The following is a 24,117-nucleotide window of genomic DNA, read 5'->3' on the forward strand; positions in this document are numbered from 1 at the left end:
TAAGGAATGGAATCTTGGGCCATGTGGTGAGTGTTATAGCTCTATTAGTAGCCATGGGTCACAGAAGAGAACCATGGAACCCAGTGACCTAGTGTTCAGCTCGATCAGGACGAACCCAGCACTTAGCCGTGCAGGAACAATGGCAAGCCTTTGTCCTGATTGGGAGCGGCAATGGGTGCCTCGCTGGATCAGGAGCACAGCAGACACCCTGCCGGATCTGGAGGGATGGAAGTCAGCCACCGGTCTGCCACAGCGGCAACGGCAGTGGTGGATGGCCAGCGAAAGCTCAGCTTGAGCCGTAACAAACACGGACCAAAAGAAAGTGCAGTTGCAAGATTTAATAGAGTGAAGACAGAGCTCCCATACAAAGGGAGGGGACCCAAAGAGGGTAGCCGTTGCCGGCTGGAATGCCTAGGTTTATATCCCTATCCTTGTCCCTCCCACTGTGCTCTTAGGCGATAGACGATTGGCTATTTCTTTACCTCCTGTTTTTGACTAATTAGCATTTTAGAGAGCTCTCTGATTGGTCGGGTGTGAATTAAATTGCAAGCCCCGTGTTTAAAGCCCCGTGTTTAAAGGTGGATGTGGTTACCTTCCCAGCTAGGCTTAGGGATTCTTAGTGGGCCTAGGAAATCCAGCTAGTCCTGTCTCTCAACAGGGGCCTTCCCTTGCCTTGCTGGGGGCTGTGTCCAGTTTGATTCACTTTGGCCAGGGTTATCGTTTTATAACTGCTTCTTTTTCATCAGGAGGGCCTCAGACTTAGTGGGCAGTGTCTATCCTTGTTTCTGATTCCTGCCCGACTCACACTGTGTCCTATTTCTAGGTTTCTCATGCGTTCCAGTGGCCTTGTCTTCTTGCCTCCCTTCCCCCGGTCTTCTCACTGGATGTGACTGGACAAGTTTAGTTCTATTCCTGCCGCAGGTCTTGCATCGCTGCCTGGATGGAAGAGGGAGGTAGGGGTTGGAAGACAAGCGCAGTAGGAAGTGCGGTCAGGTTGAGATTTCTGCTTCAGCATCTATATCCTCACCTCATCCCTTCTCTGGCATAGCTTGTTTCTGCAGTCACTGATCTCATTGGTTAAGATGGAAAAGAAACACAGAAAGGCACAACAATAGAATGGTTTCGACCTATTTCCTTGTATGCTTTCCCAGAGGTAAAGCTAAGATAAAAGTGAGCAGCACAGAGAGTGGTGTTCAGTCTTTAAATATCTTGCTTTGGTGAATGTGAGGGCCTTAGCCTTCTACTGCTTATCTGTAAGTGTTGTTAACATCTAGCCCTTGGAAATCTAGTCTTTGGCAAAGTATCTACTGTTTGCAAAATACTTGTGGAAATCTGAGCTGGAGCTCCCTACTGACACAGAGCATGAAGGCGCTTTCTAGATTTCAAGTCTCCTCATGTTTAGGCACTGGTCAGTCATGCTTTTACAAACTCACTCGGACACATTTTCCTTTTTTGTGTTTTCATCAGTCAATGTAATAGGTCATTTCATGATTCTGAATCTCTCTCTTTTTTTTTTTTTTTTTTGAGATGGAGTCTCACTCTGTTCCCCAGACTTGAGTGCAGTGACGTGATCTTAGCTCACTGCAACTTCCACCTCCTGGGCTCAAGTGATCCTCCCACCTCAGCCTCTTGAGGAGCTGGGATTACAGGCACGAGCCACCATGCCTGGCTAATTTTTGTATTTTTAGTAGAGGTGGGGTTTCACCATGTTGGTCAGGCTGGTCTCCAACTCCTGAGCTCAAGAGATCCACCTACCTCGGCCTCCCAAAGAGCTGGGATTACAGGCGTGAGCCACCGTGCCCATCCCGACTCTTAATCTCTTTATATTTATATATCTTTTCTGGAACCAGTAATGCCTTCCAGAGAAAGCTACAAAAATGTTGTCTTTGTAAATAAGCTTCAGATTGGGAGCAGTTAGTACATAGAAATATGTATTGCATGAGTAAGGCTTTAGTGATATGTACAGATATTACTCAGTTTATGGACTGTGTACCTGGGAAAAAAGTTGTAAAACAAATTTCAGTGACATGTTTGATATATGACTTTAGAAATCACTTCCTATGGGAAAAAACAGTAACAACCCCACCCTGTACTTATATATTGGTTTATGCTTTTCATGAAGTTTCTATATGTGTAAGCCTTTGCAATAAACTGGAAGACTATTGTTGTCATCCTCATTTTATTGTTGCCTGAAATAAAGGCCAAGGCCCATCCGGTAGCCCTGGGACTAGAACCCATAGTCTAGTTCCATACTCTTTCCTCTGCAAACTGTTTAGATTAAAAGTTTGTATGTGTTGGTAATAATAAGATAAAATTAAAGCAATTGAGTGAGCTTTTAATCGTACTACTTATATTCAATTTAAAGAGATGCCTTTTATTCTGATCTTCTTTTGATAAATTCTTACTAAGCACCAGCTGTGTGTCAGGTACTCTTCTAAGTACTGCCTGGAGTGTTGAACAACACAGACACGGAACTTATGTTCTAATGAAGGAAGAGAGACAGTAAATAAGTAAATAGACAACATAACAGCAAGTGATTTCAGATAGTGAATAACAGCGCTGAAGAATGTAAAATGGAGAACGGTAATCGTAGTTTGGATTGATTTTAGCTAGAAAGATCTGGGAATGCCTCTCTGAAGAGGTTTACATTTGAGCTATCATGTAAGTGAGAAGGAGGCAGGCATAAGCAGATCTGGGAGAAGTACATTATAGAGGAATTAACAAGGGCCAGGGTCTAGAGACAGGAGCAAACAAAACTGTGTTCCTGAAGAACTAAAATAAGATCTGCATGGCTCCGGCTTAGAGGTTGGCAGGGGAAGGAAAGGACAGGTCATGAAGGCCTTTGTAGACCATGGTAAGGGATTTGTGTGTTAACTGTGAGGGCCAGGCCTGTAATCCCAGCACTTTAGGAGGCCATGGTGGGAGGATCACTCTCTGAGGCCAGGAGTTTGAGACCAGCCTGGCCAACATGGTGAAACCCTGTCTCTACTAAAAATAAAACAACAACAAAAAAGTAGCTGGGCGTGGTGGCGGGCACCTGTAATCCCAGCTACTTGGGAGGCTGAGGCAGGAGACTTGCTTGAATCCCGGAACTGGAGGCTGTAGTGAGCCACCCTGGGCAACAAGAGCAAAACTCCGTGTCCGAAAAACAGAAAACGAAAAAACTATGATGGCTATTTGTCCTACTGTTTTCTTGTTAAAATGTCCTTCATTTTATAAAACGACGGTGATATTAGATAGTAGATTGGTATTTATGTTGCCTGTGCTGAGTGTGAGGGCCTTAGCCTCTACTTGTCTGTAAGTGCTGCCAATAATTAATGGTTTTGTAATCTTACTTGTCAAGACTAAAAGTTAGTTAATAACCTTATATCAGTCCCCAAACTTGAAAAAAAAATTTTTACCAGCCATGAAATCTGGTAGTTTGGAAACTACGGCAATATACCACAGCAGCTTCCTAACAGGAAGGCTTGAAAATATTTGTCAGTAAAGAGGTTAACATAGGCTGGGCACAGTGGCTCATGCCTGTAATTCCAGCACTTTGAGAGGCCAAGGCAGGCGAATCATGAGGTCAGGAGATCGAGACCATCTTGGCTAACAGGTGAAACCCTGTCTCTACTAAAAATATAAAAAAATTAGCTGGGCGTGGTCGCATGTGCCTATAGTCCCAGCTACTCGGGAGGCTGAGACAGGAGAATCGCTCGAACCCAGGAGGCGGAGGTTGCAGTGAGCCGAGATTGCGCCACTGCACTCCAGCCTGGGTGACAAAGTGAGACTCCGTCTCAAAAAAAAAAGAAAAAAAAGAAAAAAAAAAAAGAAGAGGTTAACATAATATCCAGGACAGTGGCATGGCATGCTGAAATGTTTTTCTTATAGGAGACGTTTAATTTAAATTATCTTGAATCTCAGATCTACCTGTACTTTCGTTCACCCACTTTCTTTTCGCTTTCTCCTATCTGTAAGTTCATCACTGGGTCATATAAATTTCTCTTGTTCTTGGGAATGACCTTGTTACAAACTTCCAGAACTTTGTGCCCAGTACTTAGAATAGTCATTACATTATCACAATTCTTTGGGAAGTTGCCCCACATTTAACATACTCAAATCCAGATGCTCCTTCTCAAAGCTCCAAGTAAATTAGTACCCTGATCATTGTTAAAAATGAAATGTAGAGGTGAATTTACATGAAATGCGGATACAGATACAGGCCAGAGACCAGGTTCAGTCGGGCCCATGCCAGCCATGATTGATTGTATCATGTCTTTCCTTTGCTGGCTGAATCTAGGATTCCTGTTTTCATATGTGATTTGTTCATGAAAATGGGCATTTAGGTTTAGTGTTATGCGTGTTTTAAAGGGAAATTTCTTCCCAGAGAGTCCAAGCACATAAAACACTTCTTCAATGAGGTATTTGAAAGATTTATGCATGTTAGTATATTTTGTTCTTTTTCTTCAAAATTGACCACATAATCTTCTGGCTTATGTCCAGAGAGTGTCTAGTTGAGGCAAAATATTTGCTGCTTTAGGAATCCCTGATGATTACCATGCCTTTTTCATGGTGTTGAGGCTGCAGGAGCTAAGTTTATTAGTGACTGGCTGTGCCATTTTTACCATTTCCCACTCATCTTTATAAAATAATGAAGGCAAAATGCTGAACAACAGTGTTTTTTCAGTTTTTAAAAATTTGTTATTTTTATTCTCCTCTTCTCCCTACTGTGATGGCTCCTGAAGGATATCTGAGAAATCGTTAAGGCTTTGCGGAACACAGGATGCAAACCACAATAAAAAATCCAAATTGTGGGCGGGGCATGGTGGCTCATGCCTGTAATCCCAGCACTTTGGATCACGAGGTCAGGAGTTCGAGACCAGCTTGGCCAACACGGTGAAACCCCGTCTCTACTAAAAATACAAAAGTTAGCTGGGCACAGTGGCACATGCCTGTAGTCCCAGCTACTCGTGAGGCTGAGGCAGGAGAATCGCTTGAACCTGGGAGGCAGAGGTGGCATTGAGCCAAGATTGTGCCACCACACTCCAGCCTGGGCAACAGAGCAAGACTCTGTCTCAAAAGAAAAAAACAATTCCAAATTGTAAACTCAGCCATAAAAAGATATCTGAGCTATTGAAACTGGCAGAACCACAATACCATAGCTTCAAAAATAGATCTTATATGTACATTTTAATCTAAAATTATACTTTCAGGTGGCATTTACTGTATAAAGCAAAGTCAAGCTTTGATCATAACTGTTTTGTCAGAACACACTTTTTGTATAATTTGGGAATGGTGGTGCTATGAGGGCTAAAATATTTTTTGTTTACTAATTTAAAAAGTAAATTTCAGCCGGGCATGGTGGCTCACACCAGTAATCCTAGCACTTTGGGAGGCCAAGGCGGGTGGATCACCTGAGGTCAGGAGTTTGGAGACAAGCTTGGCCAACATGGCGAAACTCTGTCTTTATTAAAAATACAAAAATTAGCTGAGCGTGGTGGCGGGCGCCTATAATTCCAGCTACTCAGGAGGCTGAGGCAGGAGAATTGCTTGAACCCAGGAGGCGGAGGTTGCTGTGAGCTGAGATCGGGCCACTGCACTCCAGCCTGGGTGACAAGAGCTTAACTCTGTCTCAAAAAAAAAAAAAAAAAAAGGAAATTTCATATTGGCCAAGATGTCTTTTTTCGTAAATTGTTTAATTATAAATAGTTATATGTTTACATATTATTGTAAAATAATTGGTTTGCTAGTTTAAATTTTTTCTTTTTGTCTTCTAGTTTGCCAGGGTTTGGATACCTGATCCAGAGGAAGTCTGGAAGTCAGCAGAGCTGCTCAAAGATTATAAGCCAGGAGATAAAGTCCTGCTACTTCACCTCGAGGAAGGAAAGGTGAGATCTCACTTTCATTTGTCGTCCTTGGCATAAAGTGAAGGGAGTTCAAAAGAGTAAGTTTACTGTGAAGTAAACTCTCAATGGAAGTTAAATTTTGAACTTACCTAGAATTTTTACTTACTAAATTCGTAAAAATGGCAAACTCAATTTTCTATCCTGATAGCGTTTTTAATGGCATAGATTAGTGAAAATAGCAGATACTTTTAAAAGCTTTTATTTTGACCTATGAATTTGTTACGATTGTCAGGTTTAGATTCATATCTAATCCTAAAACTCTTGCATTTAAACTGGTGTGCTATGGGGAGTGCTTGTAGTGGTTTTAAAAAGAGGCATGTTGCCAGGTCTTAGAGAAGACTCATTGGTGGCAGCATGGAGAGCAAAACTGAGGGGAAGACACTAGCTGGGATGAAGGCAGGGAAGAATTAGGCCAATTAGGAGGGCATTGAATACCAAACTAGGGAATTAACTTATTTAACATTTATTGGTCATCTGCTCCGTGTTAGGCAAAATGTCCGGCACTTTGGAGTGGATTTTCTCATGTTAAATTTCACACCAACCCTATGGGTTGGCGGGTGATATAATCACTGTTTTCCAAATAAGAAAGCCAAACCTCAGAGACCTTAAGTAGTTTTGCTCAAGGTCACACAGCCAGGAAGTGGCTTTTGGAATTTGAAGAGAGATTTGAACACAGATGACTCTAAGATGAGGGCTTATACTATTTGACTACATTGGAGTTTTGCAGATTACTGGTCATGAGCAGTTGCTTAAGGTGATGTCTGCCATGTTATTCACTGTAAAGTTACTGTTTTCCCTTTGTAATTAGTGAATGTCACTGTGTTGGGGCAGATATTTTGAGGCCACTCATATATCGTGCTTCTCCTTAAACTTTGCCTGCTAATATTTGCCCAGTGTTCATTACTGTGTCTTGCCTGCAGCAAGTATTACTGTGTTCTAGTGGTGATTCTCCATTTCTTTCCTTCCTTGTATACTTATTAACTAGAATTATTCTATAGGGAAGGAAGTATTGTTTCTTCTGTCCCATTTATTTATTAATTTAATCATGTGTTTATTATGGACTCATGGGTATTTCTTTTATTCTTCATTACTGTCATTACTTATTTTATTAGTTACATTGTTCCAGCTTTGGTCATTGAGATCTCTCTTAGATTGGGTCCTTTGCCTTTTTTGACAGGTCCCTATCCTTTTTTATTTTTTTTGAGAGTGTCTCACTCTGTCACCCAGGCTGGAGTGCAGTGGCTTGATCATGGCTCCCAAGCTTAGCCTCCCTAGGGGCTAGAACCACAGGCATGAGCTACCATGCCTGGCTAATTTTTAAAATTTTTAGTAGAGATGGAGTCTCAATACGTTGCCCAGGCTAGTCTTGAACTCCTGGGCTCAAGCAGTCCCCCCACCTAGGCGTCCTAAAGTGCTAGGATTATAGGCATGAGCCACTGTGCCTGGCTTTTTTTTTTTTTTTTAAAGATATAACACTTCTCCTGGTACCCCAAGACACTTACCCTGTATTTCCCCTTTCCCAACCCTGGTACCTTATATCGGAGGATAGTATTTGACAACCAAGATCTCTGCACTAGGTGTGCTCATTGCTATTAAGATGACACCACTTCTAGGCCCTCTTAGCATACAGAGCGTGAAAAATATATACATGGATAGATAGATAGATACTAATATGTATGCATACTATACTAATGTATACTCAACCATCTATACTTACTTTATGTTTACATATGTATGTGTTTGTATATACATTTTATATATATATAAAATGTGTTTTTAGAGATGGATGTCTTGCTGTGTTGCCCAGGCTGGTCTTGAACTACTGGGCTCAAGCAGTCCTTCTACCTCATCCTCCCGAAGTGCTGGGATTAAAGGCAGTAGCTACGCACTTGACCTTTTTTTTTTTTTTTTTTTTTTGAGATGGAGTCTACAATCTCTGCTCACTGCAACCTCCGCCTCCCCTCCCGGGTTCAAATGATTCTTGTGCCTCAGCTTCCTGAGTAGCTGGGATTACAGGCACATGCCACCATGCCTGGCTAATTTTTGTGTTTTTAGTAGAGACAGGGTTTTACCATGTTGACCAGGCTGGTCTCGAACTCCTGACCTCAAGTGATCCACCCACCTTGGCCTCCCAAAGTGCTGAGATTACAGGCGTGAGCCACCGCACCCAGCCTTGACCTTCTTTTAAAAAAATAAAACCCGTGAGTTAATAGGGATCCTTTTTTCTCCAGTCCAATGCCACCAGGTTCATTCTATTATTCTTCCTTTGATTATGTATACTGTAACTTCTCTCTTTGGTTTTCATTATCTATAATATATTACTTATTCATTACATATGTAAAGTTATTTCAGAATTGCTAATCCATACCCCTATGAGAAGCAGATTTGCCAACCAGAGTACAGTGTCTATGTTTAATTTTATTAATCCTTAGTATTTTTTAAAAATATAGAAATAGAATGATACATACCTTTAATAAAAGCAAGAATAGGGACAGGGGTCAAACAAGAAGAATTATGAAATTCACTAACTATTCAAGAATCATTCTCTTTTTAGAAACTATAGTCACTTAGGGTCCTAGATTAAAATAGAGAAAGCATGGCTTTTGTAATAGTAGAAGAGTATATTTATTTAATGATGTCCATTGATTCTAGAAGAGCAGGTTATATTCATTTAAAGGCTAACTCCAAGAAAGAAATTTCTGTGAAGATGTTACAGATCTTCTCTACCTTTTAAATTAGTGTCTTCTCTAATATTTCAATTTCAGCTCCTCCCCACACTCGCCACAAACAACCCCACCCTGTAATGAAGACTGAGAAAAGAGCTCTGGGTTGCCCTTCTGCCATCCTGGAGTCTTCTCGCTAACACCAGAACAGACAATTGTGTATTTACAGGGCCAATGCAAGGACCAGTCAGCCCCAGGCAAGGGTGATACTCTCTGATAAGCAGGCAGCAAGAAATGCTAAGGGGTAAATTGTTAATTTTTCTCTCCTTTAGCATAATTCATTCAAATATGATTTGACTGTTTGACCTCTGTATATATTTTCAGTATTAACAAAACTGGCTTTTCACAAAACCTTGTCCCTCCCTACCACTAAATTGAATTTTTATTCCTATTCACTTGTCCTATGTTATTTTCCCCTTAATATATAGTTAAGTGACAATATTCGTGGTTGGCTATGCCATAAAGCCATATTCCCATGACTTTAAAGTGAGTAGTGGCTAGTAGTGGTCACTCACACCTGTAATGCCAGCATTTGGGAGGCCAATGTCGGAGGATCCCTTGAGCCCAGGAGTTCAAGATCAGCCTGGGCAATATAGTGAGACCCCATCTCTATTAAAAGTTAAGTGAATAATGCTTGTTAACTTTTGGGACCAGGAACCCCATTAAAATGTCATTTTTGTTTTGTTTTGTTTTGTTTTTGTTTTTGTTGAGATGGAGTCTTGCTCTGTCACCCAGACTGGAGTGCAGTAGCGTGATCTTGGCTCACTGGAACCTTTGCCTCCAGGGTTCAAGTGATTCTCCTGCCTCAGCCTCCCAAGTAGCCGGAATTACAGGTGCCCACTACCATGCCTGGCTAATTTTTTTTTTTTTCCAAGACGAAGTCTCGCTCTGTCGCCCAGGCTGGAATGCAGTGGCGTGATCTCAGCTCACTGCAAGCTCTACCTCCTGGGTTCACGCCGTTCTCCTGCCTCAGCCTCCCGAGTAGCTGGGACTACAGGCTCCTGCCACTATGCCTGGCTAAATTTTTGTATTTTTAGTAGAGATGGGGTTTCTCCGTGTTAGCCAGGATGGTCTCGATCTCCTGACCTTGTGATCCACCCACCTCGGCCTCCCAGAGTGCTGGGATTACAGGCGTGAGCCACCACGCCTGGCACGCCTGGCTAATTTTCATGTTTTTAGTAGAGATGGGGTTTCACCATGTTGGCCAGGTTGGTTTTGAACTCCTGACCTCAGGTGATTCACCCACCTTGGCCTCCCAAAGTGTTGGGATTACAGGCGTGAGCCACCATACGTGGCCAATTTTTGTATTTTTAATAAAGACGGAGTTTTACCATGCTGACCAGGCTGGTCTCGAACTCCTGACCTCAGTTTATCCGCCCACCTTGGCCTCCCAAAGTACTGGAATTACAGGTGTGAGCCACCGCACCCAGCCTAACTCTAATGAATGAATCAGCTTATGCACAGAAAAAAAGCAAAACAAAACAAAAATCTAATGAAAACTATGAATTGCCTTGCCTCAAAAAAAGTACACACGTGCACATACAGAGTGTTGCACATAATTTCAGGGGATTCTTGGGTCTCGTGGTTTAGGGGTTCCTAAGTACTTACCACATGCCAGACTTGCCTCATTTACTTTTTACCATAACCCTGTTAGCTTATTTTACAAAGGAGGGATTTGGGTTAAATACTGTAATTCAAAACCACATAAAAAGTAAGTATTAGTATTAGGATTTGAATCCAGGTCAGTCTGATCCTAGAGTCAAGCTCTTGGCCACTCTTTTGTATTGTCTGCCACTTTTTTATAGGTAAAAGGGGATGGAGGAGAGAAACGTATTTAAAAATTTAAAACTTCTGATTCAGTAGGTGGGTGAAAAAGGTCTAGGCTATAACTTTTCAAACTATATTAGCAAAAATTGTTAATACAAATTAGTAGGTCTGATGAAAATGCAATTCATACTGTTTTCCATCTCCACCAGCTTCTGTGATATTGGAAGGTGCTAGGAAAATAATGCATTTGATAGCTGAGAAGCAAATCAGGAATAGGAAGTGAGCAAAATTCATGGCTCTTTTTCATAGTCCTTGCCATAATTTATCTAGATTCTGTGCCTTGTGCATTTTCAGGATTTGGAATACCGTCTAGATCCAAAGACCAAGGAGCTGCCTCACTTACGAAATCCTGACATACTTGTTGGTGAAAATGACCTCACAGCCCTCAGCTATCTTCATGAGCCTGCTGTGCTCCATAATCTCAGAGTCCGCTTTATTGATTCCAAACTTATTTATACATATTGTGGTAAGTATGCTTTGCTTTCTGAATAGACTGTGTACTCTTTCCTGAATGGACATAGCCATGGAAATATTGTACATGGGGAAAGCAGGCTGTGGCTGGATTTTCTCTGAGAGACAAAATCACTTGAGCATTATCTGAAAGATTTACCAGTATTTATTAGCCAAGTTACATTTATGCTGAATAAACTCACTTGTGAGCTTACATAATTTTGCTAAAAGTAAAAAAGACTGGGCCCATCTTTTGGAAATTTTTTCCCTCACAGAAGTCATATGTCAGATTTGGTGCCAAATTCATCAGTTATTTTCTTCTCTTCCAAAAACTACTACACGAAGAGTAGATGTCCAAGGACTTATCTTTGGAGCAGGTTCAAGAGATTTAGTGTTATCTTGTGGTCAGTTACTCGCCATGCAGAACTAACTTGACTCTGGTGATTCGTCTTGCTCACTCCTGCTTGCCTGGGCCTCTGCTCATTGCAGTGTTAGCTGCCAGCCACCCAGCTCATGGTGATTTTTATCTCTCCAAGAAATAAAGCTTCCACATGTGTGTATGTTTGTGTTCCTTTCCCCCTTCTCCAGCTTTCCTTCTTTTTTCTCTCTTTCCTGGTTTGTTCTTATCTTTTATTTTCTCCCTTTCCTCTGGCTATGTTTTCTCCACTGACGTCTTATCGTTCTTTCACTAATCACTCTGTCCTCTGAAGCGCAAATCTGGATTCATTCATTCGTGTGGTATACCCAACTCAGTGTTCATGATTTTTTCATTACTCTCCTGTTTTAGACAGGAACAGCCACCTTTTCTTCTTAAAATAATTGACATCCTTTATATCATTGATAGTAACTTTTCTTTACTGGTAATTATTTCTTTTTCTCAATTTTTATTTTTCGTCCATTTTTTTTCCTTGCACATGTGTTGCCTTCTCAGTGAAGTCTTGTCTGGCCACCCTATCAAGGCAGAAACCCCTCCTTACTGTCTTTCTTCCCTGCATTATTTTTTGCCTTCTTTTCCTTACTATTTAATCTGTGATTATGTGTGTATATATATATATTTTCTTACTTATCTTGTTAATTGTCTGAATTTCCCACTAGCATTTAAGTTCCATGAGGGTAAAGATTAGCCTTTTTGTTTTGTTTTGTTTACTGTCGTAAATTCAGCATTTAGAAAAGACTTTACATGTAGTTGGAACTGAATAAACATTTGTTGAATGAACGACTTCATTAAGTTAATATATACCTACTGAAAAATTATTAGGAGATACAGAAAAGTATAAAAAAGGAAAAACAATTATATGTAACTCACCACTGAAAAATAGCCAGTATTAATATTGACTTACATCTTTTTCTTTATATGCATGAGAGGTATAAGTTGATATACAATTGGAATCAGTCTATATATAGTTTTGCATTATATTTTCCTATGACATTTAATATCCTTCAAAAACATGATTTGGACCAGGTGCTGTGGCTCATGTAATCCCAGCACCTTGGGAAGCTGAGGCAGGCAGATCACTTGAGCCCAGGAGTTCAAGCCTGGGCAACATGACAAAATCCTGTCTCTACAAAAAAATACAAAAACTAGCCAGGCATGGTGTTGCATGTTCCATAGTCCCAACTACCTGGGAGGCTGAAGTGAGAGGATTGCATATGCCTGGGAGGTCTAGGCTGTAGTAAGCCGAGACAGTACCACTGCTCTCCAGCTTGGGTGACAGGGTGAGACCCTGTCTCAAAATAAACAAACAAACATGATTTTTGGTGGTGGCTTAGTAGTCTATCATATGGATGTAACAGAATGCATTCAACTAGTCTCCTTGCCCTAAATATTTTGTTTCCATTTTCACTGTTACAGATAACATTATGATAACCATCTTTGTGGGGGGGAAAAAAAAAAACCTCTTTGCATGAATTTCTGATTATTTCATTTGGATAAATTGTAGACGTAAAGTGGAATTTTTGAATTAAATATATGAAGATATTTAAAGTTCTTATAACATTGCCACGTTATTTTAAGCCCCCTAGTCCAGTTTTTAAATGGTGTTTTAGGCAGAACTATGTATAATGGGTTCAGAGGCAAAGACTATGATACATTTTGATCCTCAATTTATTGGTTTAATATTAACTAAATTGAAATGAAAGATTATGTTAACTGTGAGTCTGACTTTACTAAGTTTGATATGCCCATTAGGGTATCATTGACTTCTTTTTCTTTCTTGTCCCCCACCCTATTCCCAGGTATAGTCCTAGTAGCTATAAATCCCTATGAACAGCTGCCTATTTATGGAGAAGATATTATTAATGCATACAGTGGTCAGAACATGGGTGATATGGATCCACATATCTTTGCAGTAGCTGAAGAAGCTTACAAGCAAATGGCCAGGTTGGTAGAAGCTTTCATTGTTATTTTATGGCTATTAGATATGATAATTTCTTCTTGCTGAGTCATATATATTTTAAAGTGGATAGCAACCTTGTAAATAATTACTAAATAAGCAGCCTTGACAAGTTTGTCTCAGGTGGCTTGGATTATATTAAATAATAAAGTGGGCCGGGCACGGTGGCTCATGCCTGTGATCCCAGCACTTTGGGAGGTCAAGGTGGGCAGATCACCTGAGGTCAGGAGTTCGAGACTAGCCTGGCCAACATCGCGAAACTCTGCCTCTACTAAAATTGCAAAAATTAGCTGGGTGTGGAGGCACACACCTGTAATCCCAGCTACTTGGGAGGCTGAGGCAGGAGAATCACTTGAACCTGGGAGACAGAGGTTTCTGTGAGCCGAGATTGTGCCACTGCACTCCAGCCTGGGCCACAGAGTAGGACTGCATCTCAAAAACAACCAACCAACCCAAGAAAAACAAAAAAAAGCCTCACATTTATAAAGGGACATAGAGTTTTTAAAAACTGCCTTTGAAATTTCATCATAATCCTGTGACTAGGAAAAGACAGATGCAGATGTTATGTTTTACAGATGAGGGGATTAGTGTAGTGACCTACCCAATGTCAGTCAGTTAATGAGTAATAGACCAGAACTAAAAGGCCTAGGAGCTGTAAAAAAAATCTTTCTGAATCCTAAGGAATTAAATCTAAAGGAAAGTGTGAATTTTTTTTCTTTCAAGATGGGATCTTGCTATATTGCCCAGGCTGGACTTGAACTCCTGGGTTCAAGTGATCCTCCTTCTTCAGCCTCCTGAGTAGTTGGTACTACAGGCATGCACTACCATGCCCAACTGAAAGTGTGAATTTTAATGTTAGTATGCTATGATAGGGCATCAGTTATCCTGAACAGCATCTACAAAATGTCTCTTTTTTTTTTTTTTTTTTTGAGACGGAGTCTCGCTGTGTCGCTCAGGCTGGAGTGCAGTGGCAATCTCAGCTCACTGCAAGCCCCACCCCCCAGGTTCACACCATTCTCCTGCCTCAGCCTCCCGAGTAGCTGGGACTACAGGTGCCCACCACCACACCGGGCTAATTTTTTGTATTTTTAGTAGAGACGGGGTTTCACCGTGTTAGCCAGGATGGTCTTGATCTCCTGACCTCGTGGTGCACCTGCCTTGGCCTCCCAAAGTGCTCGGATTACAGGCGTGAGCCACTGCACCTGGCAAAATGTCTCTTATATTAACCATGGAACCCCAAAATTTTGAGGGTGGAAAATGGGAGAAAAATGCTACTTTCAAGACTAGATTATGCTCTTAATAACATAATAAAATATAAAACTGTGAATGTGTAGAAGAATAGCTTAAGTTTAATTCATTTCTCCAGCCTGTAAAGCAGAACATATTATAAATATAATATGGGAAACCCATGAGTAATTTATAAGGTGGAAAGAAAACGAATACTGCAGAGGTTTTTATTTTCTCCTGTCCAGCCAGGGAGAGTATACATGATTGGTCCAGCATGTGACAGAATTTTAGAATTATTTCAGTGACAAAGCCCTAGAAATCATTATGCCCTTTTAATAATAAAATAATATTAATGTGGATACTTCTAATAGCAGCTAGCATGTGCTCTGTGAAGGACATTATTTAATTGTTTTCCATTTATTAACTAATTTTATTCTCATAGCAACTTTCCGAATTTGGTATTATTATTAATTTTCATTTTACAAATGAGAAAAATGAAGCACAGAGAAGTTGTGTAACTTTTCTAAAGTCACATAACTAGGAAGACCAGTTTTCAAATTCAATTAGTCTGACATTATGAAATATTAATGTATTAAATATAAAATGACTAAACATAGGTTAGCACTACAAAACATGTCATATTATGCCAGCTTCTGCTATAAAATAGTAATTAGGGTTCAAAGCTTAAGAAAAATTACTTTTTAAGCTTAAAATTAGAAAATTCCATCTATAAGGGAAAAATCTACCAATAGCTGATTTGTATAGTATCAGAGCATTGCAGTACAGTTTCAACACCACTTAGTACAACCTGAGAACTACTGGGCAGAGAAAAAAATCACATGGAGGGCTAGACTCTAAAAATAATCTCAGAAAATTGTATAGTGCTCAGAGAATTATATGACTCTTTGGAAAGTAGTAGTCTTAAATACAAAAGCATAGCTCTTACCATCTTTGTTACTGGTCATTCACAGATAGTATTAGGTTTATATGAATATTTATGGCTTTCTACCTTTAGATTTACCTTGGTTTCCTGTAGTTTCTTCTTCTCATTATGATCTGTTGTGACTCAGTCACTCAAGGTGATTTCTTAACTGCAGGTTGTCTTTTTTCCTTTTGCTTGGTTTTCTTTTTCAGACAGTTTTAAAATTTGCCTCAATCAGATATGGTATTATATTTACCATTTATATAAATAGATCTGTACCCATAACATCTGCCACAACAGTTAAATAGACTGTATCTGTTTAGGCTTACAGTAGGGAATAACTGCTGCAGGATCATTTGTTGCCATTGTTTTCTTGTCAAACAAAGATGTCATCTTTCCAGATGCAAATCCTGGTGTTTCACATTACCATCATTTCTAGGGATCCCTCATGTCTTCAGGGAAGGTACAATTCATCGTTCATCTAATAGAGATTTACTGAACACTGTCCAAACACCAGGCACTGTTCTGGGCATGGGGGATACAAATTAAATAGACAGGAATTCCTACCCCATGAAGTCAGGCGTGATTAACAATAAAAGTATTAGCTGGGCATGGTGGCGCGCGTCTGTAGGCGGATCACTTAAGCCTTGGAATTCAAGGTTACAGTAATCTATGATTGTGCTACTACACTCCAGCCTGGGCAACATAATGAGACCCTGCCTTTACAAACAAAATACAAAAATTAGCCAGGCTTGGTGGCATGTGCCTTTACTCCCAGCTACTCAGAGGTCTGAGGTGAGAGGATCGCTTGAGCCCGGGAGTTGAAGGCTGCAGTGAGCCAAGATGGCGCCACTGCACTCCAGCCTGGGTGACAGAGCAAGACCTTATCTACAAAAACAAAAACTAAAAAGTAAAGTTACAAAAAAATTAAAGAACATACTGTGCTGGAGCAAGGTTAGAAGCCAGGAGACTAGTTGGGAGATTATTGCCTTGATCCATACAAGAGATGATCATTTAATTAGTGGAGGTGGTAAAACATAGATGAATTCTGGGTATGTTTTTAAGACGGAACCGCCAAAGGCTTGCTTATGTGGGGTTATTTGAGAGAAAGAGGAGTTAAGGACGACAGTAAGGATTTGGACTGAGCACCTAGAAGGTTGGAGTTGCTGTTTACTGAGATGTAGAAGATGGCAGGAAGAGCAGTTTGTGTGTGTTGTGGGGTGGGGAGTAGGGGGAAAGGAGCAGAGTTCTAATTTAGATCTTTAAGGTTGAAAAGATGTTTTTGACATCTATCGTAAAAACAAAACTCATACTAGGGATTCTTTCCAAGCAGATCTATGTCCGGTGACATCAGCAATAACCAGGATCCTTGAGCAGGATCCTTGACTCATGGCTTCTTTTTAAACATGCTCCTTAGAGAGTACAATGCCCTCATAAAATACCTTCCTAGAATAGCCTTTTAATTTTAACTGTCCTTGTTGACTTACCATGGAGAAAAACTCAGTGGACTGCCATACCTATTTTTTTCTCTTATTCTTGTTTGACATTCTTGCCAGTCTTTTCTCATGCTGGAACTAGGGTTTTTGTTTTGTTTTGTGTTGTTTCCTTAAAACCAGGTAGTGCTGATGGATTTTTTTGCTGTGTTTTCTCTCCACTGTGAGTGATAGTGTAAATCAGTTTCATTGACTAAGTTTCATTTATTTAAATTTTCTTGAAATAAGTTAGTTATATGCAATTAACTTTGGTCTAGTGAAAAAGACATCTGTACTAGTCACTATCTACCAATAACTGACCATATAAGCTCAAATCTAGTCTCCCTCTGTCTCCATTTTATCATCTATAAAATGGAACAGTGTCAGTGATGGTCTAGTTTTACATGTATAGGTTTCTGTGGTATGCATTTGTTATCTTTATATTTGATGAGAACTAATGCATAAACATTTTTCTTTTTAGTTGAGGGGAGACCATTGTAGGTAGCTGTGTAACAAAGCAGAAGCAGCATTACATAGATTTTCTCCTGGAAATCAAGAGATGTGGGGTGTAACAACCCAGCTCTACTCTATGCCAGTCATCAGCCTTGGACAAACCATCTAACCTCTTGGTGTTACTCTGTCCTCCAAAGAGGAAAACATGTCTCTCCTGCTTACTTTGGAGGTGAAAATTATATTAGGTGATACACACAGAAGCCCTTCGAAAAATACTAACTTCTATTCAAATATGATCTGTTCTTATCATCATAGTTGTCATCATTATGGGGTCTTATGTCTACATTTCTCTTTTCATTGACTTGAGCCTCTCATCTGGTTTCATTATTTCTGAATTTATTTATTACCAGGCCCTTCCTTAGAGTGGCCCCTTCCATCATTTGGTTATGTGGTCTCAGGGTGCGCCACTGTGCAGAGGTTCACTGGCCAAGTGCACGCTATTACAGATGATAAAATCTCTTCTGTTTCAGCTGAGACTCAGCTGCCCTGTGATGCTAAGTATCCCGTTTATGCAAATAGACTTCAAGTAATACATGGTACCTCATAAGGATAATTTTATATATGTTATATAAAGGTGGGTTAACTTAAATTAATAAATAGCTACCATATTTAGAGGTCTACTATGTACCAAACATGGTGCAAGGCATGTAATCCTCATTACATCCCTGGAGCAGATCACCACTGCTTTACAGGTAAGGAAAGTAACTTGTCCAGGCCATATGCTAATAAATGGTATCTGAGAGCTGAAATTTGAATCCAGCTTTGAGACTCTGAAGCCTTTCTTCTTTGTCATTTAGTTTTCTTACTTTCAACTACCTGGCCCTATTCTAACAGGTCTGTTCCCTCACATTAAGATGGCATAGTTCTATTTCTGCATCTTTTGTTTAGCATAGAATATCTTGCTCCATGCTTTTTTATCTGTCTAATTTATATTTATACTTCATTATTCCACTCAGGTTTTACTTTCAGATGACCCCAGCTCACAGTAAATGATTTCTCTTTAGAGTTCTCCATTTTTATGAGTACTTTAGTCTGTTTTATACTGGTATATCAGAATACCAGACTGGGTAATTTATAGTGAACAGCAGTTTGTTTGGCTCATTGTTCTGGATGCAGGAAAGAGCAAGGTTGATGGGCTACATCTAGTTGAGGGCCTTCTTACTGCGTCATCTTATGGTGGAAGGTGGAAGGGTAAGACAGCATGTAAGACAGAGACAGGAAGGGGGCCAAGCTCATTCTTTCATCAGGATGCCATTGCTGCAATCACTAACCCACTTCCATTATGACTGCATAAATCCATACATGAGGGCAGAGCCCTGATGACCTAGTCACCCTTTTTTTTTTTTTTTTTAAATACAGGGTCTCACTATGTCACCCAGGCAAGGGTGTAGTAGCACAGTCATGGTTCACTGCAGCCTCAACCTCCGAGGTTCAAGTGATCCTCCCACCTCAGCCTCCCAAGTAGTTAGGACTACAGGCATGTGCAATGATGCCCAGCTAATTTTTTCTTTTTTGTAGAGATGGAATCTCACTATGTTGCCCAGGCTGGTCTCAAATTCCTAGGCTCTAGTGATCCTCCTGCCTCAGCTTCACAAAGTGCTGGGATTACAGGCATGAGCCACCATGCCTGGCCTAGTGACATTTTAAAGTCTCACCTCTCAACACTGTTGCGTTGAGGATTTAGTTTGCAACATACGAACTTTGGGGAACACATTCAAACCATAACATTAAACTACTACTTTGGGACTTACTGACTATTTTCTCCCCCAGAAGGTTACAGTAGGAATAAAATACAGTACATATTAGAGCACTAGAGTGTGTAAAATTTATAAACAAATATAATTGGCTATTTCTGCTGTAGCATCTTTATATAGTGTATAGGCTGTGTACTGATGGAATAGAAAACTCGGGTTGATTTGAGGGGATCTGATAGCCATGTGACAAGCTTCTCACCAGGAACTGAGTGACCTCAGCAAGTATCTCTAGGGAACACTTGTTTTCATTTCCTGAGGAGTCTGTCTGCCTCTCTATAGCATAGCATTCAACAGTGCCAGCAACCTTTTTCATAGTAAATAGTTATGCTTCAAAAATAAAATTAATATTATAATTGTAAACTCATTGTCTAGTATTAACTTTAGGGTTTAAGCATTTTCTTTTTGAGACTAATTAAAAGTAGAAATCAGAGAGACACAGAGAGCAGAGCAGCTTGTTTTGATGAGTGATAATATAGAAAAACTTAGCATCTCTCTAACAAGAGAGAGATTAAAGTCTCAGTGAAGCCACATCTTTAAGACACCACGGTAAAAACACAGTTTTGAAAGAAAGCATTTTATTACACTAACTTAATATTTTTTCTTTTTAACAAGGGATCAAATAAAGGGAGAAACAGATTGGTTGCCTGCAAAAATGTAAAGCTGTAGATTTTGTTTCACATGGCCATGTTTGTTTATAAGCTAAAAATTTAGACCTAGGTGCAGATGCGTGTACACTTCATCATGGTACATGACAACACTCAATGGGTGGTTATCAGAGAGTTAACATCAACATAGGTGGAGATATTAAATTGTGTTCTGCATTACTCAGGTCTGAGGCACGCATTACTTAATTTCCGTGTTAATGCCATAGATGTAACTGAAAGTATGTTTATTAATTTTACAGAGGACAAGTTGATGATCTTGGAAGATATGAATAGTGTTTGGTATGACCATGATAAACTAGAGGGATTACATATTTTAAAGGATAAAATTCAAAAGGAAAATCTATAAAATAATATATGTTGTATAAAATGAAAACTATAAGGAGAGACCCAACAGACCAAATAGATATAAGGTCACTGATGACCATAAGAGGAAAATAAAGTCTAACAGACACCCTCTCCAACCCTGCCTCTCTCTCTCTCTCTCTTTCGTTTTCTTTCTCTCTTTCTCTCTCTCTCTCTTGCTCATCCTTGAATAATTGTTTCCTGGGGTTTCAAGTGCTTCTACATAATTTAACTTCCATTTCCTTATTCTCACAGAACCTGGTTTTCTCCTAATGATCATGTGAGTCAATTCTGGTAGTACCCTCTCAATTCTGGTATTACCTTCTCTGGAAATGCTTTCCTGACATCTCTCCTCACATCTCCTACTGGTTCCATACTCTTCCTTTCTACTTTCATAGTATCTTAGATAGGCCTTTTTTATAGCAGTTACTTCCAACTGCATTTTAACTGTGTCCTTTCTAGTCTCTCTCAATTGACTATGACCCTAGAGTCGTTTATTTCCATAAAGTGATTAGCACATTGTGGCTGCTCATTATGTGTTTGTTAAATGAATGAATGAAGCTGTATTTTTAAGTGAGGGCTTTTAGTTCACATTAGAGCTTCTGGAAACAGGTCAGAAGAGCTCACCTCCACTACAAAGCAGCCAGTACCCAGCCTATTTAGGATCACTGTGGAGGCCCTTGAAAGGAGTGGCCAAGCCAGAAATCATAAATCTGTCATTACTTCATTTTCCAGATAAACTGAGTGATCTGTTCTTTCCAAACTTCTGATTCGGAGCCTTCATTTATGCTATCCCCTTTGCCTGGAATGTACCCTTCCTGCCTTCTGTAGTCCTTGTTTGCTTTCTCTTACTCATTTTTGTAGACCTTGTACAGCTGTCATCTCTAGGGAACCTTCCCTGATAACCTGTTCTTCCTCTCACTGCCCCATCATGTGTATTACAATCTTGAATTACTGGCCTGTCTTTCCTATTAGATGACTGTCTTAGTCCAGTTTCTGCTGCTATAACAGAATACCACAGACTGGGTGATTCCTAAAGAGCAGAAGTTTATTTAACTCACTGTTCTGGAGGCTGAAAAGTCCAAGAGCACAGTGCTGGCATCTGGTGAAGGTCATTCAGTAGTAGGAGGGCACATGAGCGTTTGAGGCAGAGAGAAAATTAGCTTAAACTCATCCTTTTATCAGGAGCCCACTCCCATAATAACTAGCTCACTCCTACATTCATGCCATTAATCCATTCCTGAGGGCAGGGGCCTCATGACCTAATCAGCTCTTGAAGGCCCCACTTCCCAATTTCATCATGTTGGCAATGAAATTTCAACATGAATTTTGGAGAGAACATTCAAACCACAACATCCATCAACCACATGAGGATACAATCATGACCTTACTTAACTTATAGTTGAATGAAGCCAAGCCAGCAAATGGACTATTTCTTCTCTAGTGATGAGGATACTTTAGTAGGAACTGGAATTTGTAGAAGACACTATTTTGCGGATTGTTAGCTGGTAGATAATTTAAAATATTTTAAATGGTTTTGTAACTTTAATTAAATAGTATAAATTTAAATTTCTTTTCTGTGGCTCCAGAGAGTATCTCCTGAAGTGGTTGACAACAGTACTGTAAGACATTGAAGTAATTCTTTAGTAACGAAATAATATGTTTGAAATTTGTATGCGTAAGAATTCAGAGGCCCTCTATTGCAGATTCATCCTTAGTTGTGATGCTCTCTAATTTAATGCTTGATATCTTCTTCTTCTCTGTTACTTTTTAATTTATAAGTAGATATTATTTTTAGGAAATATCATTCTTTTTATTTTTTTTGAGACAGAGTTTCGCTCTTTTTGCCCAGACTGGAGTGCAATGGCACGATCTTGGCTCACCACAACCTCCGCCTCCCGGGTTCAAGCGATTCTCCTGCCTCAGCCTCCCAAATAGCTGGGATTACAGGCATGCGCCAGCACCCTGGCTAATTTTGTATTTTTAGTATAGACGGGGTTTCTCCATGTTGGTCAGGCTGGTCTTGAACTCCCGACCTCAGGTGATCCACCTGCCTCGGCCTCCCAAAGTGCTGGGATTACAGGCTTGTGCCACCGCACCCAGCTAATGGAAATATCATTCTTATGTTCCTTTCCACATTGTTGCATGTATGAACCAGCAAAAACTCACTGTGCCTTATCACAAAGAACAGAGAAGAAATAATGTTAATCACATTCCCAAGTGGGCAGTGGAACAGGAATTAAAAGAAATTAAAGAATGTGTAAGCAGAAACTCAGTTGTATGTAAGAAAACCCAATTCCTCCTCAGAAAGAGAAAGAGCTGGAGTCCTTTAAAAATTAACTGCCTGTTTTTCTTTGGCTAGTGAGCCTTATCTCTCCTTCTTTCCCAGGCATTGTGAAGACCCTGTTTCTCTAGCTGTGCAGCTGCAAAGTCACTAGACAGATAAACCCAAGTCATAAAACATATTTTTTCTTGAAAAGTAAGAAATGATGTAATGTATGTCTCAATTAATTGAATAACTGTCTTTGTTTCTTGCTTCTGTAATATGCTTTCCCCTGCACAGATCTCCCCCCAACCCCATGAAATGTTTAAAAGGTAACTTAACTCTTTGTTCAGGGCTGTCCTTTGGATGTTAATCCGACTGGGCTAGTGCACCTAAATAATAAATATCCTCCTCAACCCCATGTGTCTCTCTGATTCCTTAAAAAAAAAAAATTCCTGAAACATTTCTGGTGGCTGGTATGGGGATTGAACCTGCAACCTTGGCGTTATCAGCACCAGTATTGACCAAAAAAATCCATTAATTGGCCCCCTACTTCCATAGAGACCATAGGTTCCCTTATCAATCCTGCTACAGGCAGCACTGGCAGTTCCTTTTTTTTTTTTTTTTTATTTTACAGAGATGAACGAAATCAGTCCATCATCGTAAGTGGAGAGTCTGGGGCAGGAAAAACAGTCTCAGCTAAGTATGCCATGCGATACTTTGCAACTGTGAGTGGTTCTGCCAGTGAGGCCAACGTGGAGGAAAAGGTCTTGGCCTCCAACCCCATCATGGAGGTAAGACAGCAGAGTCTTCGGCTTTCTTCCTATATTCTCTCGATAAGAAACATGCTCAAAAAACTGATTGATACAGCATGTCTCAAGAAAGCCCGGGGTCTCCCAGCCACTAAAATTAAGAAAATATTTTTCTACATGTTTATAAAAAAATCTAGGAAAAGTAAAAATTTGGTAAGGTAGACGTTTTTAATAAAGCCCAGCTATAGCGGAATCTGCTTTAGTCTATAATCCTGAATTTTTGACCTACTAGTGAAATTGTTGCCCCTAAATACCAGGCAACAATTAAGTTTCCTTCTCCTCATTAACTGACTCATATCTATTGTTCCTTTCCTTGTGCCAGAAGTACAAGTTACTCATTTCCCCCAAGTCCGGAGTTCTTATTTATGCTCCTTCTAAAACATAAGATTTGTTATGCTCAAGTATGAATGAGTTTCATTATTCCTTTGCCCATATTTCATTTCTGTACTTAGTCCAACCTAAGTTGGCTTAAATTTTAATATAGCTAAAGTTTTAATTTTTTTCCAGATTTGAACTGTAAACTTAAATATGATCTCTATAAGCTTTTTTGTTGTTGTTATTGTTCTGTCAAGAATGTAACACAGCTATAGGTTTGTAAAAGACATTCAGTAACTATAAGGTTTTGACAGGGGAAGAACTATGAAAGAATGTGCTTTCAAAATTCGAGTGCACCATATACAAAGTAGAAATGCCTGCGCCAATGAAAATGGAACTGATTGTGTGAGAATTTGAGTATTTTAGGGTTTGTAGAGTATTATTTATCTATTAATATGATTTTTGGAAAGTTATAGTTTTATATGAAGACTTATTAAATGGAGAAAAATTAATTTTGTTAAATGGAGAGAAATTAGTTTGGACATGCAGAA

General features: G+C 39.8%; 1 protein-coding gene across 1 annotated transcript in view; it reads left to right on the plus strand.

Annotated features, from left to right (window-relative positions):
* The window catches only part of LOC116268656 (unconventional myosin-Va-like), a 213,476-nt gene that overhangs the window by 77,531 nt on the left and 111,828 nt on the right, over nt 1-24,117 (plus strand). The window contains exons 2-5 of the mRNA XM_031668673.1: nt 5,760-5,870; nt 10,733-10,904; nt 13,124-13,268; nt 23,077-23,233. Coding sequence (XP_031524533.1) covers nt 5,760-5,870; nt 10,733-10,904; nt 13,124-13,268; nt 23,077-23,233 — 585 coding nt within the window. The remainder of the gene's footprint in view (nt 1-5,759; nt 5,871-10,732; nt 10,905-13,123; nt 13,269-23,076; nt 23,234-24,117) is intronic.

The sequence above is a fragment of the Papio anubis genome, chromosome 7 (genome assembly GCF_008728515.1).
Source record: "Papio anubis isolate 15944 chromosome 7, Panubis1.0, whole genome shotgun sequence".
NCBI classification, from domain to species: Eukaryota; Metazoa; Chordata; class Mammalia; order Primates; family Cercopithecidae; genus Papio; species Papio anubis.